Source organism: Gadus chalcogrammus, chromosome 6 (assembly GCF_026213295.1).
Source record: "Gadus chalcogrammus isolate NIFS_2021 chromosome 6, NIFS_Gcha_1.0, whole genome shotgun sequence".
NCBI lineage: Eukaryota > Metazoa > Chordata > Actinopteri > Gadiformes > Gadidae > Gadus > Gadus chalcogrammus.
The window spans coordinates 23,507,059-23,530,978 of NC_079417.1; the positions used below are offsets into that span (position 1 = coordinate 23,507,059).

The 23,920-nt window shown below is 39.9% G+C and overlaps 1 protein-coding gene across 1 annotated transcript; it reads left to right on the top strand.

The window, feature by feature from the left end:
- The first annotated feature begins 7,935 nt into the window (after positions 1 to 7,935).
- On the top strand, positions 7,936 to 12,998 carry LOC130384909 (uncharacterized). The gene is made up of 3 exons (XM_056593307.1): positions 7,936 to 8,158; positions 10,194 to 11,918; positions 12,923 to 12,998. Exons 2-3 carry the CDS (start codon positions 10,213 to 10,215, stop codon positions 12,996 to 12,998), a joined length of 1,782 nt encoding a protein of 593 aa, XP_056449282.1. The 5' UTR covers positions 7,936 to 8,158; positions 10,194 to 10,212.
- Positions 12,999 to 23,920: the final 10,922 nt, after the last annotated feature.

Consider the following 23,920-nt stretch of genomic DNA (forward strand, 5'->3'; position numbering starts at 1 on the left):
CAGGTTATTTTGCCCAACACATACCAGATAACGCAATACCAGCTAACCCTAACTTTTTCTATTAAACTCTGAACCATTGTGCAACAGGCAACTGTGTGTTGGTGTGTCTTATTGCTTCCCATGTCTGCGTCTGCATCTTTCCCACTCCTGGCTAATAGTTTCAGCTTTTGTACTGTATATCAGAAATGATCACCCTGTACCACACTGCTGACTTGTTGATGTTTTTTTGAGCACTCACGCATTTCTCTAGGTATCTTAAGTTTCCTAATGGAGTCATCAAAACTTTGGACTTTGTGTTATTGTAAGAAATATTGTGTTGCAAAAACACTTACCCTTACCGTTACCCTAACCTTAACCCCAGTAACATTTCTTCATCATAAACTACAAGTTACGCAAAATGGCATGCAAACATCCATTCCAATATGAAAGAAAAAAGCTAGCTTCATTAAGGAATCGAACCCCTTATCCCCGCGTTAATGAGTTGTTCTCTGACCACTAACCCATCAGGTCTTAGTACATGCGATTCAAGAGTTAACCACTTGACAATCTTTAAACTTCGGTTGCCTAGAAATTGTAAAGACAGTGATGTGTGTTTATTGTGCGAGTATCCGTCACTTGCGATGTTTTTGCAGTCCAAAATGAAAGAAAAAACGATAGTTATGTTATTATAACTCTAGTTCTACGATTGTAGGCGTAGCCATCTAGGCTTCGCCTTATGGGCTTGTCCCGTGCGCGTTTACGCGCGCTGAAAATTCAAACTATGCACCTATCAACGTGGGCACCGCCCACATTTCCCCACGGTATCGTGTCTATATAACGCGGTGTATACCGTCACTCATCCTCCACGCTTTTCTTTCAGCATTTGGAGGGTAGGCAAGGCAAGGCAAGGCAACTTTATTTATATAGCACTTTTCATACACAAGGCAGACTCAAAGTGCTTCACATATAAACATTGTTATACAATAAAATAAAATAATAGATAAGTAAAAGAAAACATATGCAAAGAAATGAGTAAAATAGAAAGCGAAAAAGGCTTTTTAGTAAGTAAAATTGAAAGTGCAATGTATTTAAGAAAGTGAGAAAATTAAATTGAAAGTTATTTAAGATCAGATCAACAGTCTCTCTGGAACCCAAGTCGGGACTACAACCCAACCTAAAGGACAATATTCTAGGACTCTTACCCAGCTTCTAGGACTCTAGCCCAGCAACCTTTCTCTCTGGTATCAGATCATGTATTTTTCTGGTAAAAATAGAAAATAAAAGGGAAAGTTAAAAAGGCATTATAGTAAAATAAAGGTAAACTATTTAAGATTTAGCAGAAAGCTAAAGCAAACATAAAAGTCTTCAATCTTGTTTTGAAGGTGCTCAGAGTTGGGGCAAGTCTTAAATCCTCAGGGAGTTTATTCCAGCTATTTGTTGCATAGTAACTAAATCCTGCTTTCCCATGTTTCGTGTTTACTCTGGGGATAATTAACAGATTGGTCTCAGAAGATCTTAGTGTTCTAGAAGGCTTATGTAGTGGAAGCATATCAGTTAAATATTTTGGGCCTAAACCATGTAGGGATTTATAGGTTAGCAACATGATTTTAAAATCAATTCTCTGACCTACAGGAAGCCAATGTAACTATTTAAGAATTGGTGTAATATGTTCAAATTTTTTGGTCTTTGTTAAAACTCTAGCAGCAGCATTCTGAACAAGCTGAAGCTTCCTTAGAGTTTGTTTTGGGAGACCTGTAAGGAGACCATTGCAGTAATCAAGCTTACTAGTGATAAAGGCATGTACAAGTTTTTGTAAGTCTTCTGTGGACATGAGCCCTCTAAGTCTTGCTACATTTTTAAGGTGATAATATGCAGATTTTGTAACTGATTTGATGTGACTTTCGAAATGTAAATCAGAATCCATGATAACCCCTAGGTTTCTGGCTTTGATTGAGGTTTTCAGGGACAGAGAGTGAAGGTGTTGGGTTACTTTAAGCCTTTCCGTTTTAGCACCAAATACAATTATCTCTGTTTTATCCTCATTTAGCTGAAGGAAATTTCGGCACATCCAGTCTTTCACTTGCTCAATGCGCTGGCACAGCAGATCTATGGGCCGATAGTCATTTGGTGATAGCGATACATCGATTTGCGTGTCATCAGCATAGCAATGATGGTCAATATTGTTATTATGCATGATTTGCCCTAGTGGGAGCATGTAGATGTTAAATAAAGAGGGTCCTAAGATCGAACCTTGTGGGACTCCACACATCACGTTGGTTGATTCTGATACAAAGTCGCCGATGGAAACAAAGTAGTTCCTATTTTGTAGGTAGGATCTGAACCAATTTAAGACTGTGCCTGTAAGCCCCACCCAGTTTTCTAACCTGTCCAAAAGTATTGTATGGTCTACAGTGTCGAATGCAGCACTGAGGTCTAGTAGCATTAGTATTGAGGTTTTGCCAGAGTCTGTGTTAAGACGGATGTCGTTTACAACTTTAATGAGGGCGGTCTCAGTGCTGTGCAGGGGTCGAAATCCTGATTGGGAGGTGTCATAACAACCAGTTGATTCCAGGAAGTGATTAAGTTGCTGGAGGACAACTTTCTCAATGATTTTACTTATGAAGGGCAGATTTGATATTGGTCTGTAGTTGTTAATAATAGAGGTATCTAGGCTCCGCTTTTTTAAAAGGGGTTTAATAACTGCAGTTTTCAGGGCTTTTGGGAAGTTGCCTGACTGGAGAGAGTTGTTAACTATCTGCAATATGTCTATTGCTAGGCAGTCAAAAACATCCTTAAAGAGGTTGGTAGGTAAAGAATCAAGGCAACAGGTGGATGGCTTTAGTTGTGTAACAGTTTTAGAGTCAATAACATTAAAGCATGCCATCCCTGCCACGTTACTTTTGCCTGAACAGGGTGGTAGTCCAACATTTTTGTTTGAAGTGGAGATATTGATGGCGCGTCTGATGCCTTCAATTTTATCAGTATAAAAAGCTGCAAACTCATTGCATTTCTGCGTGGAATGGAGATCAGGTGGAATTTGTGTTGGGGGGTTGGTCAGTCTGTCAACAGTTGCAAATAGGGTTTTTGCATTATTATTATTGGATTTAATGATATTGGAGAAAAATGTTTCTCTAGCACTTTTTAAGTCTGAATTGTAGGCACGGAGGCTCTCTTTGTAGATATCATGGTGAATATGAAGTTTTGTTTTACGCCAGATGCGTTCAACCTTCCTGCATTCTTTTTTCTGTGCTGTTACAGAAGCAGCTTTTCTCCAGGGTGCCTTTTGCTTTCCAGAAATCGTTTTAACCTTATAAGGTGCAATGACATCCATGATTTTCAAAATTTTCAAATTAAAGTTTTCTACAAGATCATCAGCAGAACATGGGTTGAGAGGTGGTAGTAAGGAGATGGCCTTTCTAAAAAGTACATACGATTCTTCATTGATATACCGTTTTTTGACAGTATTTGATTTTGTCTCTATGTCGGGAATAAAATATATTTTAAAGAAAACACAAAAGTGGTCAGACAAGGAAGGATCAGTCACGGAGAGATCAGAAACATTGAGGCCCTTTGTGATAACCAGGTCTAGAGTGTGGCCCTTACAATGAGTAGTCTCTTTCACATGTTGGGACAGTTCAAATGTGTCCAAAATGGTAAAAAGTTTTTTTGCACACTTGTCATTCAAATCATCAGTATGAAAATTGAAGTCACCAGTTATAACTAGACAGTCAAAGTCTGTGGAGATGCTAGACAATAATTCTGTGAATTCATCGAAAAAATTTGCAGAGTATGTGGGTGGCCTGTAAATAATTAATAGGAGAACTTTGGGGGAGCATTTCAATACAGCACAAAGGTATTCGAATGATGGAAAATCACCAAATAACATCTGTTTCCCCTGAAAATCATTTTTAAATATAACAGCAACCCCTCCACCTCTTTTTCCAGATCTACATGCATCAAAAAAGTTATAGTCGGGAGGAGCTGTCTCTATCAGAACGGTTGCACTGTTATTTTGTTCCAGCCATGTTTCAGTTAAAAACATAAAATCCAGTTTAGAGGTGGTAATAAAATCATTAACTAAAAATGATTTGTTATTAAGAGACCTAACATTAAGTAGACCCATCCTGATGGTGTTGTTGATAGGCTTTAAGGTTGTTTTTGGTTTGGAGGAAATATGTATGAGATTTGTGAGGTTAGCAGTGTGTCTAAGTTTCCCTTTGTTTACTCTCTTAGTGGTTACAGCAGGAATGCAAAAGTTGCCATGTTTTGACATAGGCAACCTTGGGTTCAGCAGATTATGCGAAACGTCCTTTATACTTTGTCTACGGCTGAACCCTTTTTTGTCTCAGTAATACTCAGGACTACTATCAGTACAGGGGGCGGGGGGCTGGGGCGCCCTCCGCTTTGGTGTTATCAGCCTGTGGGAATGACCTGGCGATGCTATCATTGACACAGATGCAAGTTTGATGCCTACATATTCCTGTTTCTTAAATTCAGCTGGAAAATCGCAAAGGGAGGAGACAGTGGAGCTGGAGTTGTTGTGGCTATGGGAGAGATGAGGAGGGGGGTGGCCGTTCCTCGCCAAGCCAGCATCAGCGATGGGGGAGGGCACGGTGTCCATGGTGTCGGGCAGGCTTTTGTCTCTCTTCAAGGTCTTTGGTCTGTAATGCAGAGGAGGGGGGTGGCCGTTCCTCGTCAAGCCAGCATCAGCGATTGGGGAAGGCACAGTGTTGATTGCGTCGGGCGGGCTGTTGTCTCTCTTCAAGGTCTGTGGGCTGTCTGCTATCTGTGTGTCAGATAGTGGCAGAGTAGATGTGTGGGGGAGCCTGTAGTCTCGCTTCTTCTCAACCTGTGCTCTGATTGTGGCCTGTGCGTCAGACCATGGCAAGATTGTGGCCTGTGCGTAAAGCGAGAAGAGAAGATTGTCCCTCAACAGTTTTGAGCCTAACCTGTTTGGGTGTAGGCCATCTGCTCTGAAAAGATATTTGCGCCCCCAGAATAAGTTGAAATTGTCAATAAAGCCCCTTCCTCTTTCATTGCAGACTCTGGAAAGCCATATATTCAGTGCAAGTAGACGACTGAATCTGTTTATTCCCCTGTCAACTGCTGGTATGGGTCCACTGATGAATGAGTTGATGTGTATTTTGTCCAGTGTATCCAATAGATCAGTGTAATCCCTCTTCAGAAGTTCTGACTGTTCTCTTTGAATATTATTAAATCCTGCATGCACAATAATCTGTGAGATTTTGGGGTTTTCCAATATGATTTTGGCTAGTTTATGGTTGATATCACTAACCATTCCATATGGGAAGTTGCATGTTTTGATCTTCTTACCGGTTATATCCTTGATGGTTGAGTCTCCTATAATCAGAGTGTCTGGTTCATCTGCTTCCTCTGAGATGGGCCCTTGTTGGACGGTGGCAGACACATGCGCAGCCCGCCTCCGTGGCGACTGGTTGTTCCATGTCTGTCCGTACCGTCTGTCCGGACACATTTCAGGGGTCAGGGGTGCACAGGTGGCCGAGGCATGCGCAGCTCGCCTCCATGGCGACTGGTTCATGTTCCGTCTCTGTCCGCACTGTCCGTCCGGACGCATCTCGGGGCTCAGGGGTGCATGGGTGGCAGGCTTGTTCGTGGACTCTTGAAGTGGCAGGAACCGGTTCTTCAGTGGCAGGGTTAATTTCAGTGACGGGCTAATCCGTCTGATAACTTTAGCTTTGGGTAGTTTAGCATTTGGCGTTGAGTGATCTTGTTGATTCACTTTGGTATGTTGTTTTGGCTTAGCGCCGACTCTGTGCCAGTGAAACGCAGCTGGAACTGTCTCTCTCTTGTCCAGCTTCGGGAAGGATACAGTGTAGCTTTGATCATCTTGCTGTATCTGAGTGAGCTCAGCAAACTCACCCATCGGCACTGTATCCTGTAGGGGTCCTTTGCATTTTTCTAATGCTGCTAGTCTCGTTTCAATTAAAGCCACCCTCTGTTGCATTTTGGTGCAGTCTGTGCATTTCCCAGTCTCCGTGCCTGAGATATCCGAGTACAGAGGCATGTTGGCGATAGGAAAGTCCAAGGCTTTTTCTGCGGTCTGATCCGGGAGTAAAAAGTGCCAAAATGTATTGTTGAATCGAGCGATGGAGGACAACGAAAACAAACTATATACTGTTAGGTATTATGATCATGAAATAAAATAAGATAAAGTAGATCTGAACGATGAATTAAGTAGTTTTTTCCAATGCCTAGCGGAGCTTCGGGAAACATGACCTCTCTCTGCTGCTGCTGCACTTACTCAGGTGGTACAGCAGGTGGGAAACTAGACGGCTACGGCTTTGCCTACAATCATAGAACTAGAGTTATAATAACATAATAACTATCGTTCTATTTCATGTAGGCTACGCCATCTAGGCTTCGCCTTATGGGCTAAGGTGAAGCTGCGAGCGGAGCCCGATCAATGTACTCCTGCTGGACCCCAGTCAAAACGACCTAAGTCACCAGAGCACATTAAGACTAAAAAAAGCCAAGTTAGTGTAAAACACAACAGCTTAATAAAAAACGAATTCCTCCTAGATCAAGCAAGGCAATGATCAAGGGAGAAAAATGTGAGTCTGTAAAGACTCTGGCTCTAATCCGTGCTTCATGGAACCCATGAAAAGGAAAAGAAAAACCAGAGCAACACGGTTTCAATTAGGTCCGCTACCACCGGGGGCGGAGCTACGGAATCCGGCTCTCCAATAAGGGGACTCTCTCGGCCGTTTCTTATTTGAAGAAAACGGCGGGAGTGCCACACTGGCAAACAAAACCACCTGACAATTGGCGAGCCAATAGAAAACCCCCCTAGCCTGTTTTTCATATGAATAAAGGTGGGAGAGTAAGTCTGGTAAATTCCAACTCGCCAGCCGGCGAGAGGAAATCCAACCACGCCGCTTTAAAGAACATGTCTATATTCTTAAGCCGTAAAAGGGGTCCCGGACTCCAGCACAGAGTTGCCGAGTGAGCCCCTGGACATGTCTAACAAGTAAAAACGGACAAAGGGGCTGGGGGAAGACCAAGACGCAGCCGCGTAGATGTCTTCCACCGAAACGCCCTTGAGTAGAGCCGTTCAAGCGGCCACGCTCCGTGTGGAGTGAGCTTTAACGCCCAACGGTGGCGCCAAGCCCTGCCGAGAGTAGGCTAAGCAAACACCCTCACATACCCAGCGAGAAAACCGCTGCTTAGAGAGAGCGCGGCCCCTGCTAGCGTCGCTATAACACACAAACAACTGTTGTGTGGAGCGGAACGCGGCCGAGCGATTCACGTACATAGCCAACGCCCGAACCGGGCACAGGAGATGCAACTCCGGGTGGGCGGGTGGTGAAAAGCCTTAAGCACAATATCCCTCGACCGATAAGAACAATTAATGTTCTTCGGGAGGAACGCAGGATTAGGTCTGAGCAACGCGAAGGAGCTGTCCTCGTTTAGCAACAAGCAACTCGGGCTGACAGACAGAGGTGGGTAGGAACGCGCTACATTTAAGCCGTTACAAATACTTGAGTAACTTTTTGGATAAATTGTAATTTTAGGAGTAGTTTTATTGCAACATACTTTTACTTTTACTTGAGTAAATATTTGAAGAAAAAACAGTACTTTTACGCCGTTCCATTTGGCTACGTGACGGTCGTTACTTTGTTATTTTAGATCTTTTCTTTTATTACATGCGAGATCTATTTCTATCACGTGAATATTCCTTAGCCCAAGTGAAGGAGTTCAAGTACCTCGGGGTCTTGTTCGCGAGTGAGGGTACTATGGAGCGTGAGATTGGCCGGAGAATCGGAGCAGGGGGGGCGGTATTGCGTTCGCAAGGCAAAGCTCTCGATCTACACTGTAAAAAATATAAATGTGATCTATCCAGTTCATATGATTTTCTGAATCACTACCATAAACAAATGTAATGACTATACAATAATAAAGAAAAACCTGTTAAATCAACAGTTTGAATCACAAATGTAATCAAACATGCATTTGTGAGTAAACTGAACTTGGCATTTGGAGTTCCCAATCTGTGGCGCCAAATGATTGACACACACGGGGTTTCCCATAGATATTTGAAGGGGTTCGTTCTGTCGACGTTGACAATCCACAACGTGCTCTTCTGTCAGCAAGACTCACTTAAATTGAAGACTTCGTGACGTTTGAAGCGCTTGGAAATGTAAGTTACTTCGATTTTTGAAATTGCATTCTAGTTATCAGGTCATTTTTAATACCTTGTAAGGTTTCATGAAATACATCCCAATTGAAGTGTTTTTATGTTATAAACTGCTTTTGCTAAGTCAGTTAGTGCTAGCATCTCAAGGACGTTGTGGTTGGGCTTTAGCCAAATAACACAGTTAAAGAGTTGTTAAAAAATTTCAGCCATGCAACGAACAGTATGTGCAACCGTTGTGCAACCAGGACTCTCGTATCGCAAGTTGTTTAATGAGAATACAATTCGGTGTTTAGCTAAGCTAGTCGCACACGTGTCTTTTTTATGTAGGCCTAGTCAAGGCCTGCGGTTTCATCCATACAACATGCCATTTTCACGCATTTTAATTGCCCATACTAATTACACCAGCCGTCCCCAACCACCGGGCTGCGGGACATTCAGATCTTGGCAGATCTTAGCTAGATTCCTAACCGGGCCTATGGCCGGCGGCGGAGCTCCGACCGCCGAGCCCCCCGACCGCGGAGTGCCCCGACCGCGGAGCCCCCCCCCGACCGCGGGGCCCGACCACCGAGCGGGGAGGTGAGTCCTCCGAATCAAGTCTAGTATTTCAGGCCAACTGGTAAAGGAGTGTGTCACGGCTTTCAAACATATAAACCATTAAGCCTATGGACGCGTGTGTGTGTGTGTGGGATTTCAAAGTAACAAACTCAAAGCCGATGCATGCGTCAAACTATTCCCAAGTTTTGAAAATGAAATAAAATATTTGAACCGAATGGGCGACGCTGTTTTTTATTTGGTTTTGAAGGAATAATTTTAGATGCATGCTCGGCTTTGAGTTTGTTTGTTTGTTACTTTGAAATCGCATACGCTCGCAAAACGCACACGCATGTCATTCACGCACGCACGCACTCACTACAACCTGCCCGAGTGATGCCTCAGCACGTTGACTAGTCCGTCCTGAGGCGTCCATAGGCTTTATGGTTTATATGTTTGAAAGCCCTGACACACTCCTTAACCAGTTGGACTGAAATACTCGACTTGATTCGGAAGACTCACCTGCCTCAGCCATTTTTCATCTCAAAGCATTGAAGGCAATAGGGATAGCAGAAAGAGGATAGCAGATTAACCAGCAGGGCACGTACAGCGCATGGACTTATTTTTTTTCAGCGCATGAACAAAAATAAATAGGCGGGAGCAGCTGGGTACCTGCCTGCTAAATAAGGGCTGGGCGATAAACCGATTTTATCCATTAACTCGAGTGTGTAGCTCACGTCGACTTGTTTAAATGATAATCGGTTTTCTCTTCAACATCCGCCAACGCTTCCCTCTCAGCTCCCGTAGTTCGGAATGGGCTCAGCCCTCCCCCCGCACAGAGCGCGCATTTACCAAAGTGATACACAAACATGGCAGCGAGTGACAAGTCGTATACAAAAATGTATTCATATATGTATAATCTATTTTGAGGTAAACATAATTCATTTGAAATATATCTTTGTGGTTTAATAATTCGTCGATCTGTTGGTAATGCCTCGGGGCTCCAGTAGGGGGTTCGCCCTCCTCTTCCTTATTCAAAACAGACGAGAAAAAAGAGCTGCGTGTGTGTTTTTCTCATTCTTCTCCTGTTACTATTCCCTTTTTTAAGGTATTTACCGTTAGCAAAACACTGTATATTTATGAACACATGTTGAAAGTTTGAATGTTATGTTGTTATGTTGTCACTTTATCAGAACTACCTCTTATCATTAGTAATATTTTATGTTTACAGAAATATTTTATTTTATATTTAATATATTTTACATTTTATGTTATATTACAGGTTACACTGTTTACAATGGCAGGGCCTGCCATAATGCCTTTTTATGTAAATCGATTTAAATCGGAAATCAGATTTTTGGGGAAAAAATCTGGGATTTATTTTTTAGGCCATATCGCCCAGCGCGTACAATTTTTATTTATTATTATTTTTTAATTCTTTAATTAATGTAAACAGACTATTCTCTATGTGTTTTTATTTATATACAATTAAATTGTTACGTTTCAGGTATCGGGATTGAACCTCCATGCAGTGCAAGTTTTGCAGTTTTTCTGCTGACCAAGACGACCTTGTTAGGCATCACCAGCTTTGCCACAAAAGACGTCACCATTGGCCGTGCGTATACTCTGACTGTGTGTGTGTCTTCAAAACTCAAGGAGCTTTAAAGTCACATCTTTCTAGAAATCATCGCAAAGCTGCACCTATTGATCAACAGTCTTTGACATTTAGATGTGAATGTTGCGATTTTGAAGAAATATGTTCTCAGAAGGATTTTTTTAAACATCTAGGAAATCACCTTAAAATTCAAGAAACTATTCAATTTCCTTTTCTAGGTTGTGAGTTTAAAACGAACACATACTCAACATTCAGCTCACATAAAAGTAGAAAGCACAAACAATATACAGTGAAAGATTTTAGGACAGTCATTCGACCTATTAGCGCTGAAGCTAGCATCGCTGATGAAAGTGTAGCGTCAACTTCATTTCAAGATGATTCAAGCATTGTGTTTGAGGAAGATAGAGTAGATCATCTGGATTTTGAACAAGTTGAACACAAAGTTGCATGTCTTTTCCTCTCTATGCAGATGGTTCTACATGTCACACGTAGTGCAACTCAAAAAATAGTTGAGGAAATCCGTGATATATTCATATGCTCAAAATCTCTTGCTTTCCGGTCAGTTGCAGAAGTTCTGGAAAATAATAACATTTCAACAGAAAACAATCTAGTTCAGGATATTGTTGATTCTGTATTTACATCCAGTCCATTAGTGACTGGAACATCTGTAAAAGGCTGTCTGTCTACTGACTACAGAAGAACCTGTTATTTTAAGAAAAAGTTTTCTTTGATCGAGCCAGTCGAGTACCTGTATAGGCAAGGTAGTACAAACACTTTTATCTATGTACCATTGCCATTAGTGCTTGAAAGCCTGTTGAGATGTCCTGATTTTTTAGGGGCATTAGTTTTCGAACAAGAACACTTACCTGGTGTTTATAGATCTTTCCAGGATGGCCAGTACTTTAAGCAGAGTAGAGGTAACACTGAAGGTGTAGAAATCAGTATATCCCTGTACATTGATGAGTTTGAGGTTGCCAATCCTTTGGGAACTTCGCGGAATATTCACAAGATAGTCGCAGTTTATTGGCTCATCCTAAATTTACCAGCAACATTTAGGGGTGGTCTGACAGTCATTCAGTTGGCAGCATTAGGAAATAGTCGGGATGTGAAAGAATTTGGTTATGAGAGATTCTTGGAGCCACTTATTAAGGATCTAAAACTTATTGAGGATAATGGAATTCATATTGATGCTTTGAAGAGCTCTGTTGGAGTAAAAATATTCTGTGTTTGTGCAGATAATCTCGGAGCGCACGGTCTAGCCGGGTTCCAAGAAAGTTTCATTGCAGACAAATTTTGTCGTTTCTGTTTGATTAGTCGTGGTGAAATAGGGACTCCCAGACCAAGAGAATTCCTTTTGAGAACTGTTGATCAGCATGATAAGTTTGTGGATGAGCTCAAACAAAACCCAACTCTGAAGAGTGTAAATGGGGTAAAACGTGAGTGTGTTCTAGCAAAGCACCTGACTTCATTCCATCCTGTGACAGGATTCCCCCCGGATATATTGCACGATTTTTTTGAAGGGGTTATTCCAGTAGAATTGGCATTGTGCCTTTCAGTATTAATTTCAAAAGGATACTTCACACTGGCCAAGCTCAATCACATAATCAGGTCATTTCCGTACAAGCACTCAGATAAAGTCAACAAACCTAAGGTTGTTAGGAAGGCAGCCATTAAAAAGGGTTCCATTGGGGGAAATGGCCACGAGAATTGGGCATTGTTGAGACTGCTTCCCCTCATGGTGGGAGGTTGTGTTGCAGAGAATGATTTTTCATGGCAAATATTGATGGATCTAAAAGAGATTGTCCAAATTGTTGTATCTGACAAATTTACAGAGGAAACATTATGCTGCCTGTCATTCAAACTCAAAGATCACCACTTACTTCTCAGAGACACATTTCCTAATTTTTCCTTAAAACCAAAACATCATTTTATTTTGCATTATCCGCACCTTATTCGCTGTTTTGGTCCATTAATGGATTTGTGGACCATGAGGTTTGAGTCCAAACACAGTGTGTTCAAAATAATTGCACGTGATTTGCATAATACAAAGAATCTGGAGCTCTCTTTAGGTACAAAGCATCAGCAGTTAATGGCATACTAATTAGATGGACAAAGTCTCTTTCAGTCTAACCTTTACATTGAGAAAATTAGCACTGTTCAGATTGGATCTTTGAACAGTTCACATAAATCAGCTGTGTCAAGAAAATATCCCTACAATAACACAGTCTGTCTTACTAGCAAAGTGCAGCTGTTTGGAACTGAATATGCTGAAGGTATGGTTGTCTCAGCAGGGCAGTGCTATGGCCAACCTGAGTTTTTCATGATTGTGAGCATTATAGCCAATGCTGACAAGGTATCATTCTTGTCAAAAAAGCTCACAGCATGGTACTTTGAACATTATAGGTCTTTTCAAGTTGAGTACAGTGACTATAGTGAAGTAGTTATTGTTGAAATCGCTGACCTGAATCATTATCTTCCTTTGACAGCCTATTCCATCGGAGGAAAGCTCTGGGTGACCCTTAGGACACATTTATGTTAAGAGAAAATGGTAAGTGATATTAACAGTGCTTGAATGTTGAATCATAATTTTCTTTACTAACCTGAGCAACTCTTTTCCCCAGGCACGGCTACTCCGTGTTATTTTGTCTGCTAATGAGGCACGACGTGTCAAACTTAGCGAAGAGCCACAGTCTGTAGATGCACTGGTTGACTTCTTAAGAGAAAAACTACAGCTGCAAGGAGACTTTTCTTTACAATTTGAGGACCCTGACTTTAGTTTAGTTTAGTTTAGATAGTTTATTTCGAACATGTGCGGGTAACACAACAAAGTGAACTGAAAAAACAAAAAAAAACAAATCCAATGAGAATAGTGAAAACAACAATAACAAAAGTCAGTATAAAAAGTAATAATGTGAACCCAACATGTCCGAAAAGGAGTAGGATGAAGCATATGCTTATTTAAACCTACCCCTTCTCGACTACTCAAGTAATAATCTAACTCCCCAAATATACATATCTAATAATACATATTTACAAACATAGAAAATAGAAAAAAAAAAATAGAAAATAAATAGATTAAATAAACAAATACATAAGTCATTTATAATTCATGAAAACACCCGTTGTTAAAGCCCTTCTTCCTCCCTGTACCTTGTGAAAACTATATGTTTGAACCGCTTTTTAAACTGGATCATGCTTGGACATTGCTTGAGTCCCACACCCAGTCTGTTCCACAACCTCACTCCACAAACTGAAAGACAAAAACTTTTTAATGTTGTTCGTGCCCGCTGATGTTTTAAATTGAACTCCCCCCTCAGATTATAACCCCCAACTCTGTAAAAAAACAATTTTTGAATGTTGCTGGGAAGTAGATTGTTTTTTGCTTTGTACATGATTTGTGCTGTTTGGAAATGAACCAGATCAGTGAATTTTAATGTTTTTGATTTTAAGAATAGTGAATTAGTGTGGTCTCTATACCCAGTATTATGAATTATTCGTATGGCTCTTTTCTGTAGTATGGATAGAGATTGTATTGTACATTTATAAGTATTGCCCCAAACCTCTGCACAGTATTGTAGATATGGTGAAATCAGTGAACAGTAGAGAATGTGGAGTGATTTGTGGTCCAGAATTTGTTTAGCTTTGCTCAGAACTGAAATGCTTCTTGACAGTTTGCTTTGTACATGTTTTATATGAGACTTCCAGTTTATTTTATCATCAATTGTTACCCCAAGAAACTTGATTTCATAAACCCTTTCAACGTCCACCCCATCTATTTGTAACTGTACTTGTGTATTCTTATTGTAATTGCCAAATAACATGAATTTTGTTTTACTTAAGTTTAACGATAATTTGTTTCTGTCAAACCACATTTTCAGTTTGCACATTTCAGTGTTGATCCTCCCCAGTAGTTCATGTAAATCCCCCCCAGAACAAAAAATACTAGTGTCATCTGCAAATAATACTAATTTTAATGTTTCTGAAACTTTGCATATGTCATTTATGTAAAGTATAAATAGTTTTGGACCTAATACTGACCCCTGTGGGACACCACAAGCAATGTCCAAGCATGAAGATGAATGTTCCCCCAACCTCACAAATTGCTTTCTGTTACTTAAATAACTTCTCACCCAGTGCAATACTAACCCCCTGATCCCGTACCGTTCAAGTTTATTGATTAATATGTTATGATTAATTGTATCAAAAGCTTTTTTGAGATCTATGAATATTCCAACTGAATGCAGTTTGTGATCTATAGCGTTTGTGATCTCCTCAATTGATTCTGTTAATGCCAGTGATGTAGAGCTGTTTGCTCTAAATCCGTATTGACTGTCAGAAAGTAATTTATGTTTGTTTATGAATTTGTCTAATCTGTTATTGAATAGTTTTTCTAGAATTTTGGAGAATTGTGGAAGTAAAGAAACTGGCCTGTAATTTGTGAAGTGGTGTCTATCCCCAGTTTTATACAGCGGCACAACCTTAGCTATTTTCATGTTGTTAGGAAATTTTCCGGTTTGGAATGATAAGTTACAGATGTATGTAAGTGGTTCAGAAATCCCCTCAATGACCTTTTTTACAACTTTCATATCAATTTCATTTGAATCAGTAGATGTTTTGTATTTACATTTATTTACAATATCTATGATTTCTTTTTCTTCCACTGCTGTGAGGAACATTGAACTGGGATTTCTCACTATAAGGTTATCATTCCAATCCTCAGGTAACAATGGATCTGGAATTTTTCTTGCCAGGTTTGGTCCAACATTTACAAAAAAATTATTAAAGCTGTTGACCACATCGTCCATATTGTCCTTTTTAATGTTTTTATCAATAAAATATTGAGGGTAACTCTGTTGATTAGCATTATTTTTAATAATACTATTTAATATGTCCCATATTCCTTTAATATTGCTTTTGTTATGATATAATATTTTACTATAGTATTCTTTCCTACATACCCTTATAATTTTGGTTAACTTGTTTTTATAGTTTTTATATTTCTTTTCTGCCTCTTTAGTCCTTTGTTTTATGAATTCTCTATATAGTGTATTTTTCTTTTTACAGGCATTTTGTAATCCCTTCGTGAACCATGGTCGATCTTTGTATTTTTGTTTTCTGTAGTATCGTTTTATTGGACAATTTTTATCATATATTGATGTGAATATTCTTAAAAAGGTTTCATATGCATTATCAATATCACTTTCATTATATACCTTTTCCCAATTTTGTGCCAGTAAATCATTTTTTAATGAGCTCATAGTTTCCTCTGTCCTCACACGTCTGTATTTTAGTTTTTCCTCTGACTGATTTCTCTGGTAGTTGCTGTTATAAACTGTAAACACTGGTAGGTGGTCACTGATGTCATTAATTAATAGTCCGCTCATTGTATTATTTTCAATATCATTGGTAAATATGTTATCAATTAAAGTGGCACAATGGGATGTGATTCTACTAGGTCTGGTGATTTTTGGATATAAACTCATGCTGTACATAGTGTTGATAAATTCATCGGTCATTTTGTGCTTATTTGGATTGAGCAGATCAATATTGAAGTCACCACAGATGAAAACAACTTTTTGATTAGTTTTTGAAAACATTTCCCCTATCCAGGCCTTGAATGCTTCAGTACTAGATCCCGGTGCTCTGTATATACAGCTGATTATTACATTTTTGTTTTTTTCTTCACATATTTCAATTGTTATACATTCTAATAAGTTATCAATGACAGTTGTCATATTTTCTACTACTATATAATTCAAGTTATTATCCACATACATAGCCACTCCTCCTCCACTCTTGTTCTTTCTGTTTACACAGTTAAGTTCATATCCCTCAAGTTCAAAGTCCATTCCTTTATCTGCATTGATCCACGTTTCTGATATTGCAATTATTTTAAATGTTTTTTTGAATTGACTTAAATATTCCTTGATGTTATTGAAATTTGCATACAGACTTCTGCTATTAAAATGAATTATAGACAATTTGCTGTCCATTTTAATGGTCTGATTGTACTGTTCAGCTGTGTAGTAGCAGCAGTTGTCGTTGATGTTAGAGAAGAAGTTATTGTCCGGGTCTATATCGTGCTCCAAGTCCAGTAAATTATGGTCAGTGTATTGAAATGTTCTCAGTTCCAGTTTTTCATGATCAGCAATCCTTTGAATTATATCCCTGTTATCTCCAGTTGTAGATGAATGAGTTCTTTCAGACTGTGTCATGGTGGTGTGTTGTGTATGAGTCATCATACCTTAGTCTGGATTGTGATAATCATTCGTGGTTGTCCATTTCCTCGATGTTCCTGATGACCATTACTTTGGCTTGTTCTGGCGTTCCGTTTAGTTTAATGAATACTTTACAGTTAGATGTCCATGTGTGTTGAATTTTTCCCTGTTTTTTCATGAAGCGTGCTTTTCTGGCGATATCTGCGTTTCGTTTGGTCAGATTCTCATTGATAAATACGTTTGTTCCTTTCAGTTTCCTTCCTTGTTTTAACAGTGCGGTTTTGTGTTTTCTGTTGACAAACCTCATGATCACGGACTTTGAGAATGCACTGTGTGATTTATCAGCTATAGCTGAATTACCAAGTGATCGGGCAATCCTGCACATAAAGTGGAAAGTGCCTACTATTACTTTAAGTGTCATACAACCTAATGAATTTGACATTCAGTCTCTTGGATCTATATCGTCTCTGGACACAGCAAGTTTTGGATCTCTGGGGGGGCCTTTATCTGGCTTTTCGCCTTGCCCTTCACCTAGCCCTTCGACCCACCCTTCACCTAGCCAATCACCCTCAACTACTGGAAACATGCGCAGTGCTTCAGTGTGGCCTTCTCCATTTCCAATTCCTCCTCTGTCTCATGATGTTGAACTGAGGATGAAAAAGGGCAATGAGGAATATGCAAAAAACAAAAAAGGCATAGGCGAGGTGCCCAGGGACATGTCAAGTGATATTCTGAACAAAATTTGTCAAGCTAGTTTTAGTATAAAGGCTTATCCTGAGCCTCATGAGGTTGAATCAATCGCTGTTGCATTGATTTTAAAGTACCCTTGCCTGAAAGAGGATGATGGAAATGGTTACGGCGGATGGCTTGTCTCCATCAGGAACAAGTTCAACAATTACAGATCAAAGCTGCGGGATGCTGGTTGCACTGAGGTTCTTCTGAATAGAAAACGAAGGGCAGATGGAGAGACAACCCAGTTCGTCTTGAAGAGGCCTAAACGTGGCGAAATCAACCACTGTCCAGACCATCCAAATGACCAAGATGAAGCCTCCTTGGAGGAACAGATGAGTCTCTCATCAAAGCGAAAATGGATATGACCTTCTCACTGAGGCGAAAGGAGGTTGTCGACAAACAACCCATGGTGGCAGAGTTGAAAGATAGATGGCCCGCTTTGTTCTTTAAAGATCAGGTAAGAGTGTCTGTAAATGCTTTTAAAAGTGATAATGGCTATAGAACATTTTTTACAGGTTAAACATTTTCCCAATTTACCTAATATTCCTCTGTACATATTTGTTTTTTCCTGCATTTTACAGATTTGTGAGGAGTTTTTCCGTATTACAAACAAAGATCTACTCGGAACATTCAGAGCTGCAGTAGAAAAATATGCGCCCCTGCTGTTGAGTTTGTACCGCGCCCGAAAAACTGAGTTTGGCAAGGACCTGAAGGAGATACTGAGAAAGCTTGATGAAGAGGTGTGTGCACAGTACACTACAGTACTAAACAATACTTTTGCCCAGATGAATTTCAATCTGTTGAATAACTATTAGTCTTACTATTATTAGAGCTATCTTGCTATTTTTTCTTTTTTTCTTTGAGACCACCAACATTGTCAGACACCGCAAGGAAGCAGCCATGAAAGGACTTCCTGTGTTCCTACGTGAAGACCCTAATCTACTTTTCAAGCATTGTCTTGTAAGTATTAATGGTCATCAATATAACTTAGTTATTACAATCATGCAGACGTTCAATTGTAAAATGAAGATACTGTAATTGAAGTTACTACACAAGTAGAAAATCAGAACGTTTATTTCTGTTTCGCCCCTGTGCTTGGACTGCTTGAGAGAGGGAAGGGAAGTTACCGTATTGGTCCGAACATAAGACGACCCTGATTATAAGACAACCCCCCGTTTTTCAACACAAACATTTAGAAAAAAAGATTTGCAGACCAGATTTGCAGAACAAAGAACTTAAAAACACAGTGAATTAAACACTTGTTATATTAATGACAATAATAATAATGCCAGTAAAGGTCACAGCACCAGATAGGCTTGAACGACGGGATATTGAACAAAGCTAAAATGACAGACCACTTCATATTGGACATGACATTCCAATTTGAGATGTAGAGGGGATGCCTGGCTCCCTACAAGACATGTAGTGTGTGATGTGAGTTTGAATTGAAAATGATATTTCTTTATGTCCTCAAACAGGAAACTGATCCAGATGACGTGGCTGCCAAGGGAGTCACTGTGGGAATTCTGTATGTCCTTGAGGACTGTGTGGCTGAAGCCTCATCCCCCAAGATCCAAAACATCGCACTCATCTTAGAGGAATCCATAGTAGTAAAGAACCTTCCGGATACTTCCACTGCCTTGGCCTACCTTCTCGGCCTCCTTTATGCACTCAATATTTCCTATCCGGAAGGACCTTAAGTACACCTTTGAAACATTTCAAAAGGTGTTCATGGAGACTGGCCCAAAATGCTCTAACCGTGTGCGATCTCTCAAGAAGAAGCTTTGTCTTGTCTAAACAAGAAAAACTGGTTTTCCCTCTTGGATTCAGCTCTGACTAGCAGCTGTGAAATTTGAAAAGTTCACATAATTGTTTTTATCTGTCACACACACACACACACACACACACTGTTCAAGTCTAAGTGTAATTGCAGAATGTTTATACCTGTTACACATGCACACACATACACGTTATACCTGAAAAATTAGCCATTTTGTTGAAGTTCAAATTCAAGTTTTTTGCAACCAAGCAGGGGTGATTGTTGAAGTCCAAGTGTAACTGCAGAATGTTTTACCAGACACACACACACACACACACACACACACACACACACACACACACACACACACACACACACACACACACTGTTCAAGGCTAAGTGTAACTGCAGAATGTTTTTACCAGACACACACACACACACACTGTTCAAGTCTAAGTGTAATTGCAGAATGTTTTTACCTGTTACACACGCACACACATACACGTTATACCTGAAAACACACTGTTCAAGTCTAAGTGTAAATCCAGAATGTTTTTACCTGTTACACACGCACACACATACACGTTTTACCTGAAAACTTAGCCATTTTGTTGAAGTTCAAATTCAAGTTTTTTGCATCCAAGCAGGGGTGATTGTTCAAGTCCAAGTGTAACTGCAGAATGTTTTTACCGGACACACACACACACACACACTCACACTGTTCAAGTCCAAGTGTAATTGCAGAATGTTTTTACCTGTTACACACGCACACACATACACGTTATACCTGAAAACACACTGTTCAAGTCTAAATGTAAATCCAGAATGTTTTTACCTGTTACACACGCACACACATTATACCTGAAAACGTAGCCATTTTGTTGAAGTTCAAATTCAAGTTTTTTGCAACCATGCAGGGGTGATTGTTCAAGTCCAAGTGTAACTGCAGAATGTTTTTACCGGACACACACACACACACACACACACACACACACACACACACACACACACACACACACACACACACACACACACACACACACACACACACACACACACACACACACTGTTCAAGGCTAAGTGTAACTGCAGAATGTTTTTACCAGACACACACACACACACACTGTTCAAGTCTAAGTGTAATTGCAGAATGTTTTTACCTGTTACACACGCACACACATACACGTTATACCTGAAAACACACTGTTCAAGTCTAAGTGTAAATCCAGAATGTTTTTACCTGTTACACACGCACACACATACACGTTTTACCTGAAAACTTAGCCATTTTGTTGAAGTTCAAATTCAAGTTTTTTGCATCCAAGCAGGGGTGATTGTTCAAGTCCAAGTGTAACTGCAGAATGTTTTTACCGGACACACACACACACACACACTCACACTGTTCAAGTCCAAGTGTAATTGCAGAATTTTTTTACCTGTTACACACGCACACACATACACGTTATACCTGAAAACACACTGTTCAAGTCTAAATGTAAATCCAGAATGTTTTTACCTGTTACACACGCACACACATACACGTTATACCTGAAAACGTAGCCATTTTGTTGAAGTTCAAATTCAAGTTTTTTGCAACCATGCAGGGGTGATTGTTCAAGTCCAAGTGTAACTGCAGAATGTTTTTACCGGACACACACACACACACACACACACACACACACACACACACACACACACACACACACACACACACACACACACACACACACACACACACACACACACACACACACACACACACACTATACCTGAAAACTGCCATTTTGTTTAATTTGTAACTGAAACTTTGTAATTGAAACTGAACAGAGAATAAATTTCTCTTAAGCGTGCATTTGTGTATGTGGATTTGCTTTGGTAATAGCAGTAGGGAATAATGGGCTCGGTCAACGAAGAAATCTTTATATTACTAGTTAACATTTTGTACTAAGTTGAGCTAAAAACTGTTAGTAAAGACGACAGTTTTTTTGTAGTTGGGGCAATCCCATTACTGTTACCGCAACAAAAAATCTTACATTGGCAGAATGCTACATTTTAGGCTGTACCCACTGGTAGAACGAATAATTGTTTGTAAAGACAACAGCATTTTTGTAGTTGGGGAGTCACATTACTGTTACCTCAACAAACAATCTTACAATGGCAGGATGATACATTTTATGTAGTGCCCACTGGTAGAACGAACAATTGTTCGTAAAGACAACAGCATTTTTGTAGTTTGGCCAACGCATAAAACTTAGTTTGGAAAACACAAACATTTGAATGCATAAGGTTGCAATTGTATTTTGCGTATTCGCAAGTTTTTATTTTTTACAGTGTACCGGTCGATCTTTGTTCCTATCCTCACCTATGGTCATGAGGGTTGGGTGATGGCCGAAAGGACGAGATCGCGGGTACAAGCGGCCGAGAGGCAATTGAATAACGCCTGCACACACACACACAGGCACGCACGCACGCACAACGCAGAGTGGTAATCGGGAGAGTTGGGAAAATTCCCTGTGGCCCGTTAACGTTTCGGGGTGCGCCGGGTCAACGTCGCAACCAATTCGGTTTTATCTAGAGGGGAGTAACTGAGCGCCCCCTCCCGAAGTGGCACAGCCCAGGTCGGCCTTGGACTGCGATTGGTCAGAAAGACGTTACAGCTAATGACAACATTGAACTCTCATGCAGGCTCGAACAGAGTGACACACACACACACACAGACACACACACACACACACACACACACACACACACTCCGTATAACAGTTATACGTGTATTAGTTTAAATTAATAATTTTGGATAAACCGAATTTATTTTAATTTTATTTAAAGGTTGATGTATTTAATTTTGCAAAGATTTAATTTGGTATTGTTTTAGTTCAAGGGTTATGCATTTTATTTTTTAAAGACCTTATTTATTTTATTTAAAAGGATGTTATTTACATTATCTTTATTTGAACATTGCTGTTTTATATTTTGTTGGTGTCTATTTTGTACCGTTTGTGTTGCTCTGTTTATTTAAAAAATAAATCGGAGAAACTCAGTACTTGTACTCTTGAGTACTTGAGTAGTCTTTTCACTGCATACTTTTTTACTCTTACTTGAGTAATTATTTTTACGAGTACTTTTACTTCTACTTGAGTAATTATAATCTTAAAGTAACAGTACTTTTACTTGAGTACATTTTTAAGCTACTCTGCCCACCACTGCAGACAGAGCGGTTAGCTCACCGGCCCGCTTGGCAGAAACCAAGGCCAACAAAAGCGCCGTCTTAATTCAGATTCAGATTCAGATTCAGAAAACTTTATTGTCTGTCGTAACAGAAAATCATCTTTGCCGTGGCTCGACATACAAACATGAAAACATGAAAATGTACTGATAGGCATTCATACAACATTGATCTCTGAGAGCACACACAGTGTGTATAGATCTTAAAACAAGTATAAATATTAAAAACCGTCAAAATAACTAAATAAAAGCTGTGGATATGTGTAAAGTGTAAAGTGACAGTGCGTCAGGGTTCCTTAGTCCATTGTTCATTGTTTATTTAAGCTGTTTATGGCAATGGGTATGAATGAGTTTTTGTGTATGTTTTTCTTAGATAGGGCCAAGGGCGTCAGTTTGTTTTTAGAAGTGGTGGGGACAATAACCATAAGCTTGAGTGTGGTCTGAAAAGTGCTGGGTACCCTTATGTAAGCTATTCATCCATTCAACGCTGCATTACAATATGCTGTACAGTGTATTGTCAGCTGTTGAAATTATTCAAATACAGGTTCGGAAAATTAGTATTTGAAGCTTAAATCAGTATTCTGAGCTTTGTTATTTATTTTTTTCACGTACGTGACTTTACCAGAGCGAGGGAGGGAGGCGAACTATAAGCGTCAGCGACACCAAGCAGAGAAGCGAGAGAGGTGGAGGAAGAATAGATATCTTGTTTCCCTTTACTTTATAACACAACATTAGCGGGATCTCTGGAGGAAAAGTAATACTTAAAACCTTAGCTTAGTTGTTTGTTTACGTTCGCTGTACAGCGCCGCGCCAATCAACTGTGACTGGCTTGCTGCAGAGCGTGAGCGTCCTGGGAATACCCGGTCAATATAATGGATATAATATGGACACATAAGACAATCAATATTCGGTATTTGTTATGGATTTATTGTACAAATTCCCTGAAAAGATGCACGTTCCAGGATGAATTGAAAAGCTCCCGTAAGGGCTGAGATGGCAGAGAACAGCTGATTTCGAACGGAGCAACAGCTGTTCGCTTTCACGGGGAAAAACAAAGGAACTTCAACCTACTTTGGCCTACTAATTAACGTTCAAAAGCTATTCAATCTTCAACAAAATATGCAGATACTGTCAAAATCGGTTCCAGGGAGTAGATAAGGATTATTAATGTTGTTTTTGATAGTGTTTTTTTCTGGAACGAGTATTCGAATATTCGCTCGTAAAAACCAACGAGTATTCGAAGCCTGAAAAATGGCATTCGGGCCAGCCCTATGAAGATCCTATTCGAACAATAAAAGTTGAAAACCACAGTTTGTGTTTTGGCTTGTTTTGCAAAACGGCGTTGGAAACACCAGGGTATTGGCTCGGGATATGTAGGCCTAATACTAATACACACAGGACAAAGAACAGTGTTGGCAATTTAACACTTATCTTGACATCAACCAGACAAACCAGTTTACCAGACAAACAATGCCAGACTGTAAAGGGGGTACGAAATGAAACGAGGTACTGAGCATCAGCCTTTTGAAGACGAGCAAGGGCTGCTGGTAGCATATGTTATGCTGCATTAAAAAAAAGAAGAAAAATACAAGCACCCAGAGGAGAATTGCATCTGCCAAATCCTGACCACCAGTAAACACTTGCGAAGGACCAATGTAGCCTTCACTCGTTACAACATCATAAGA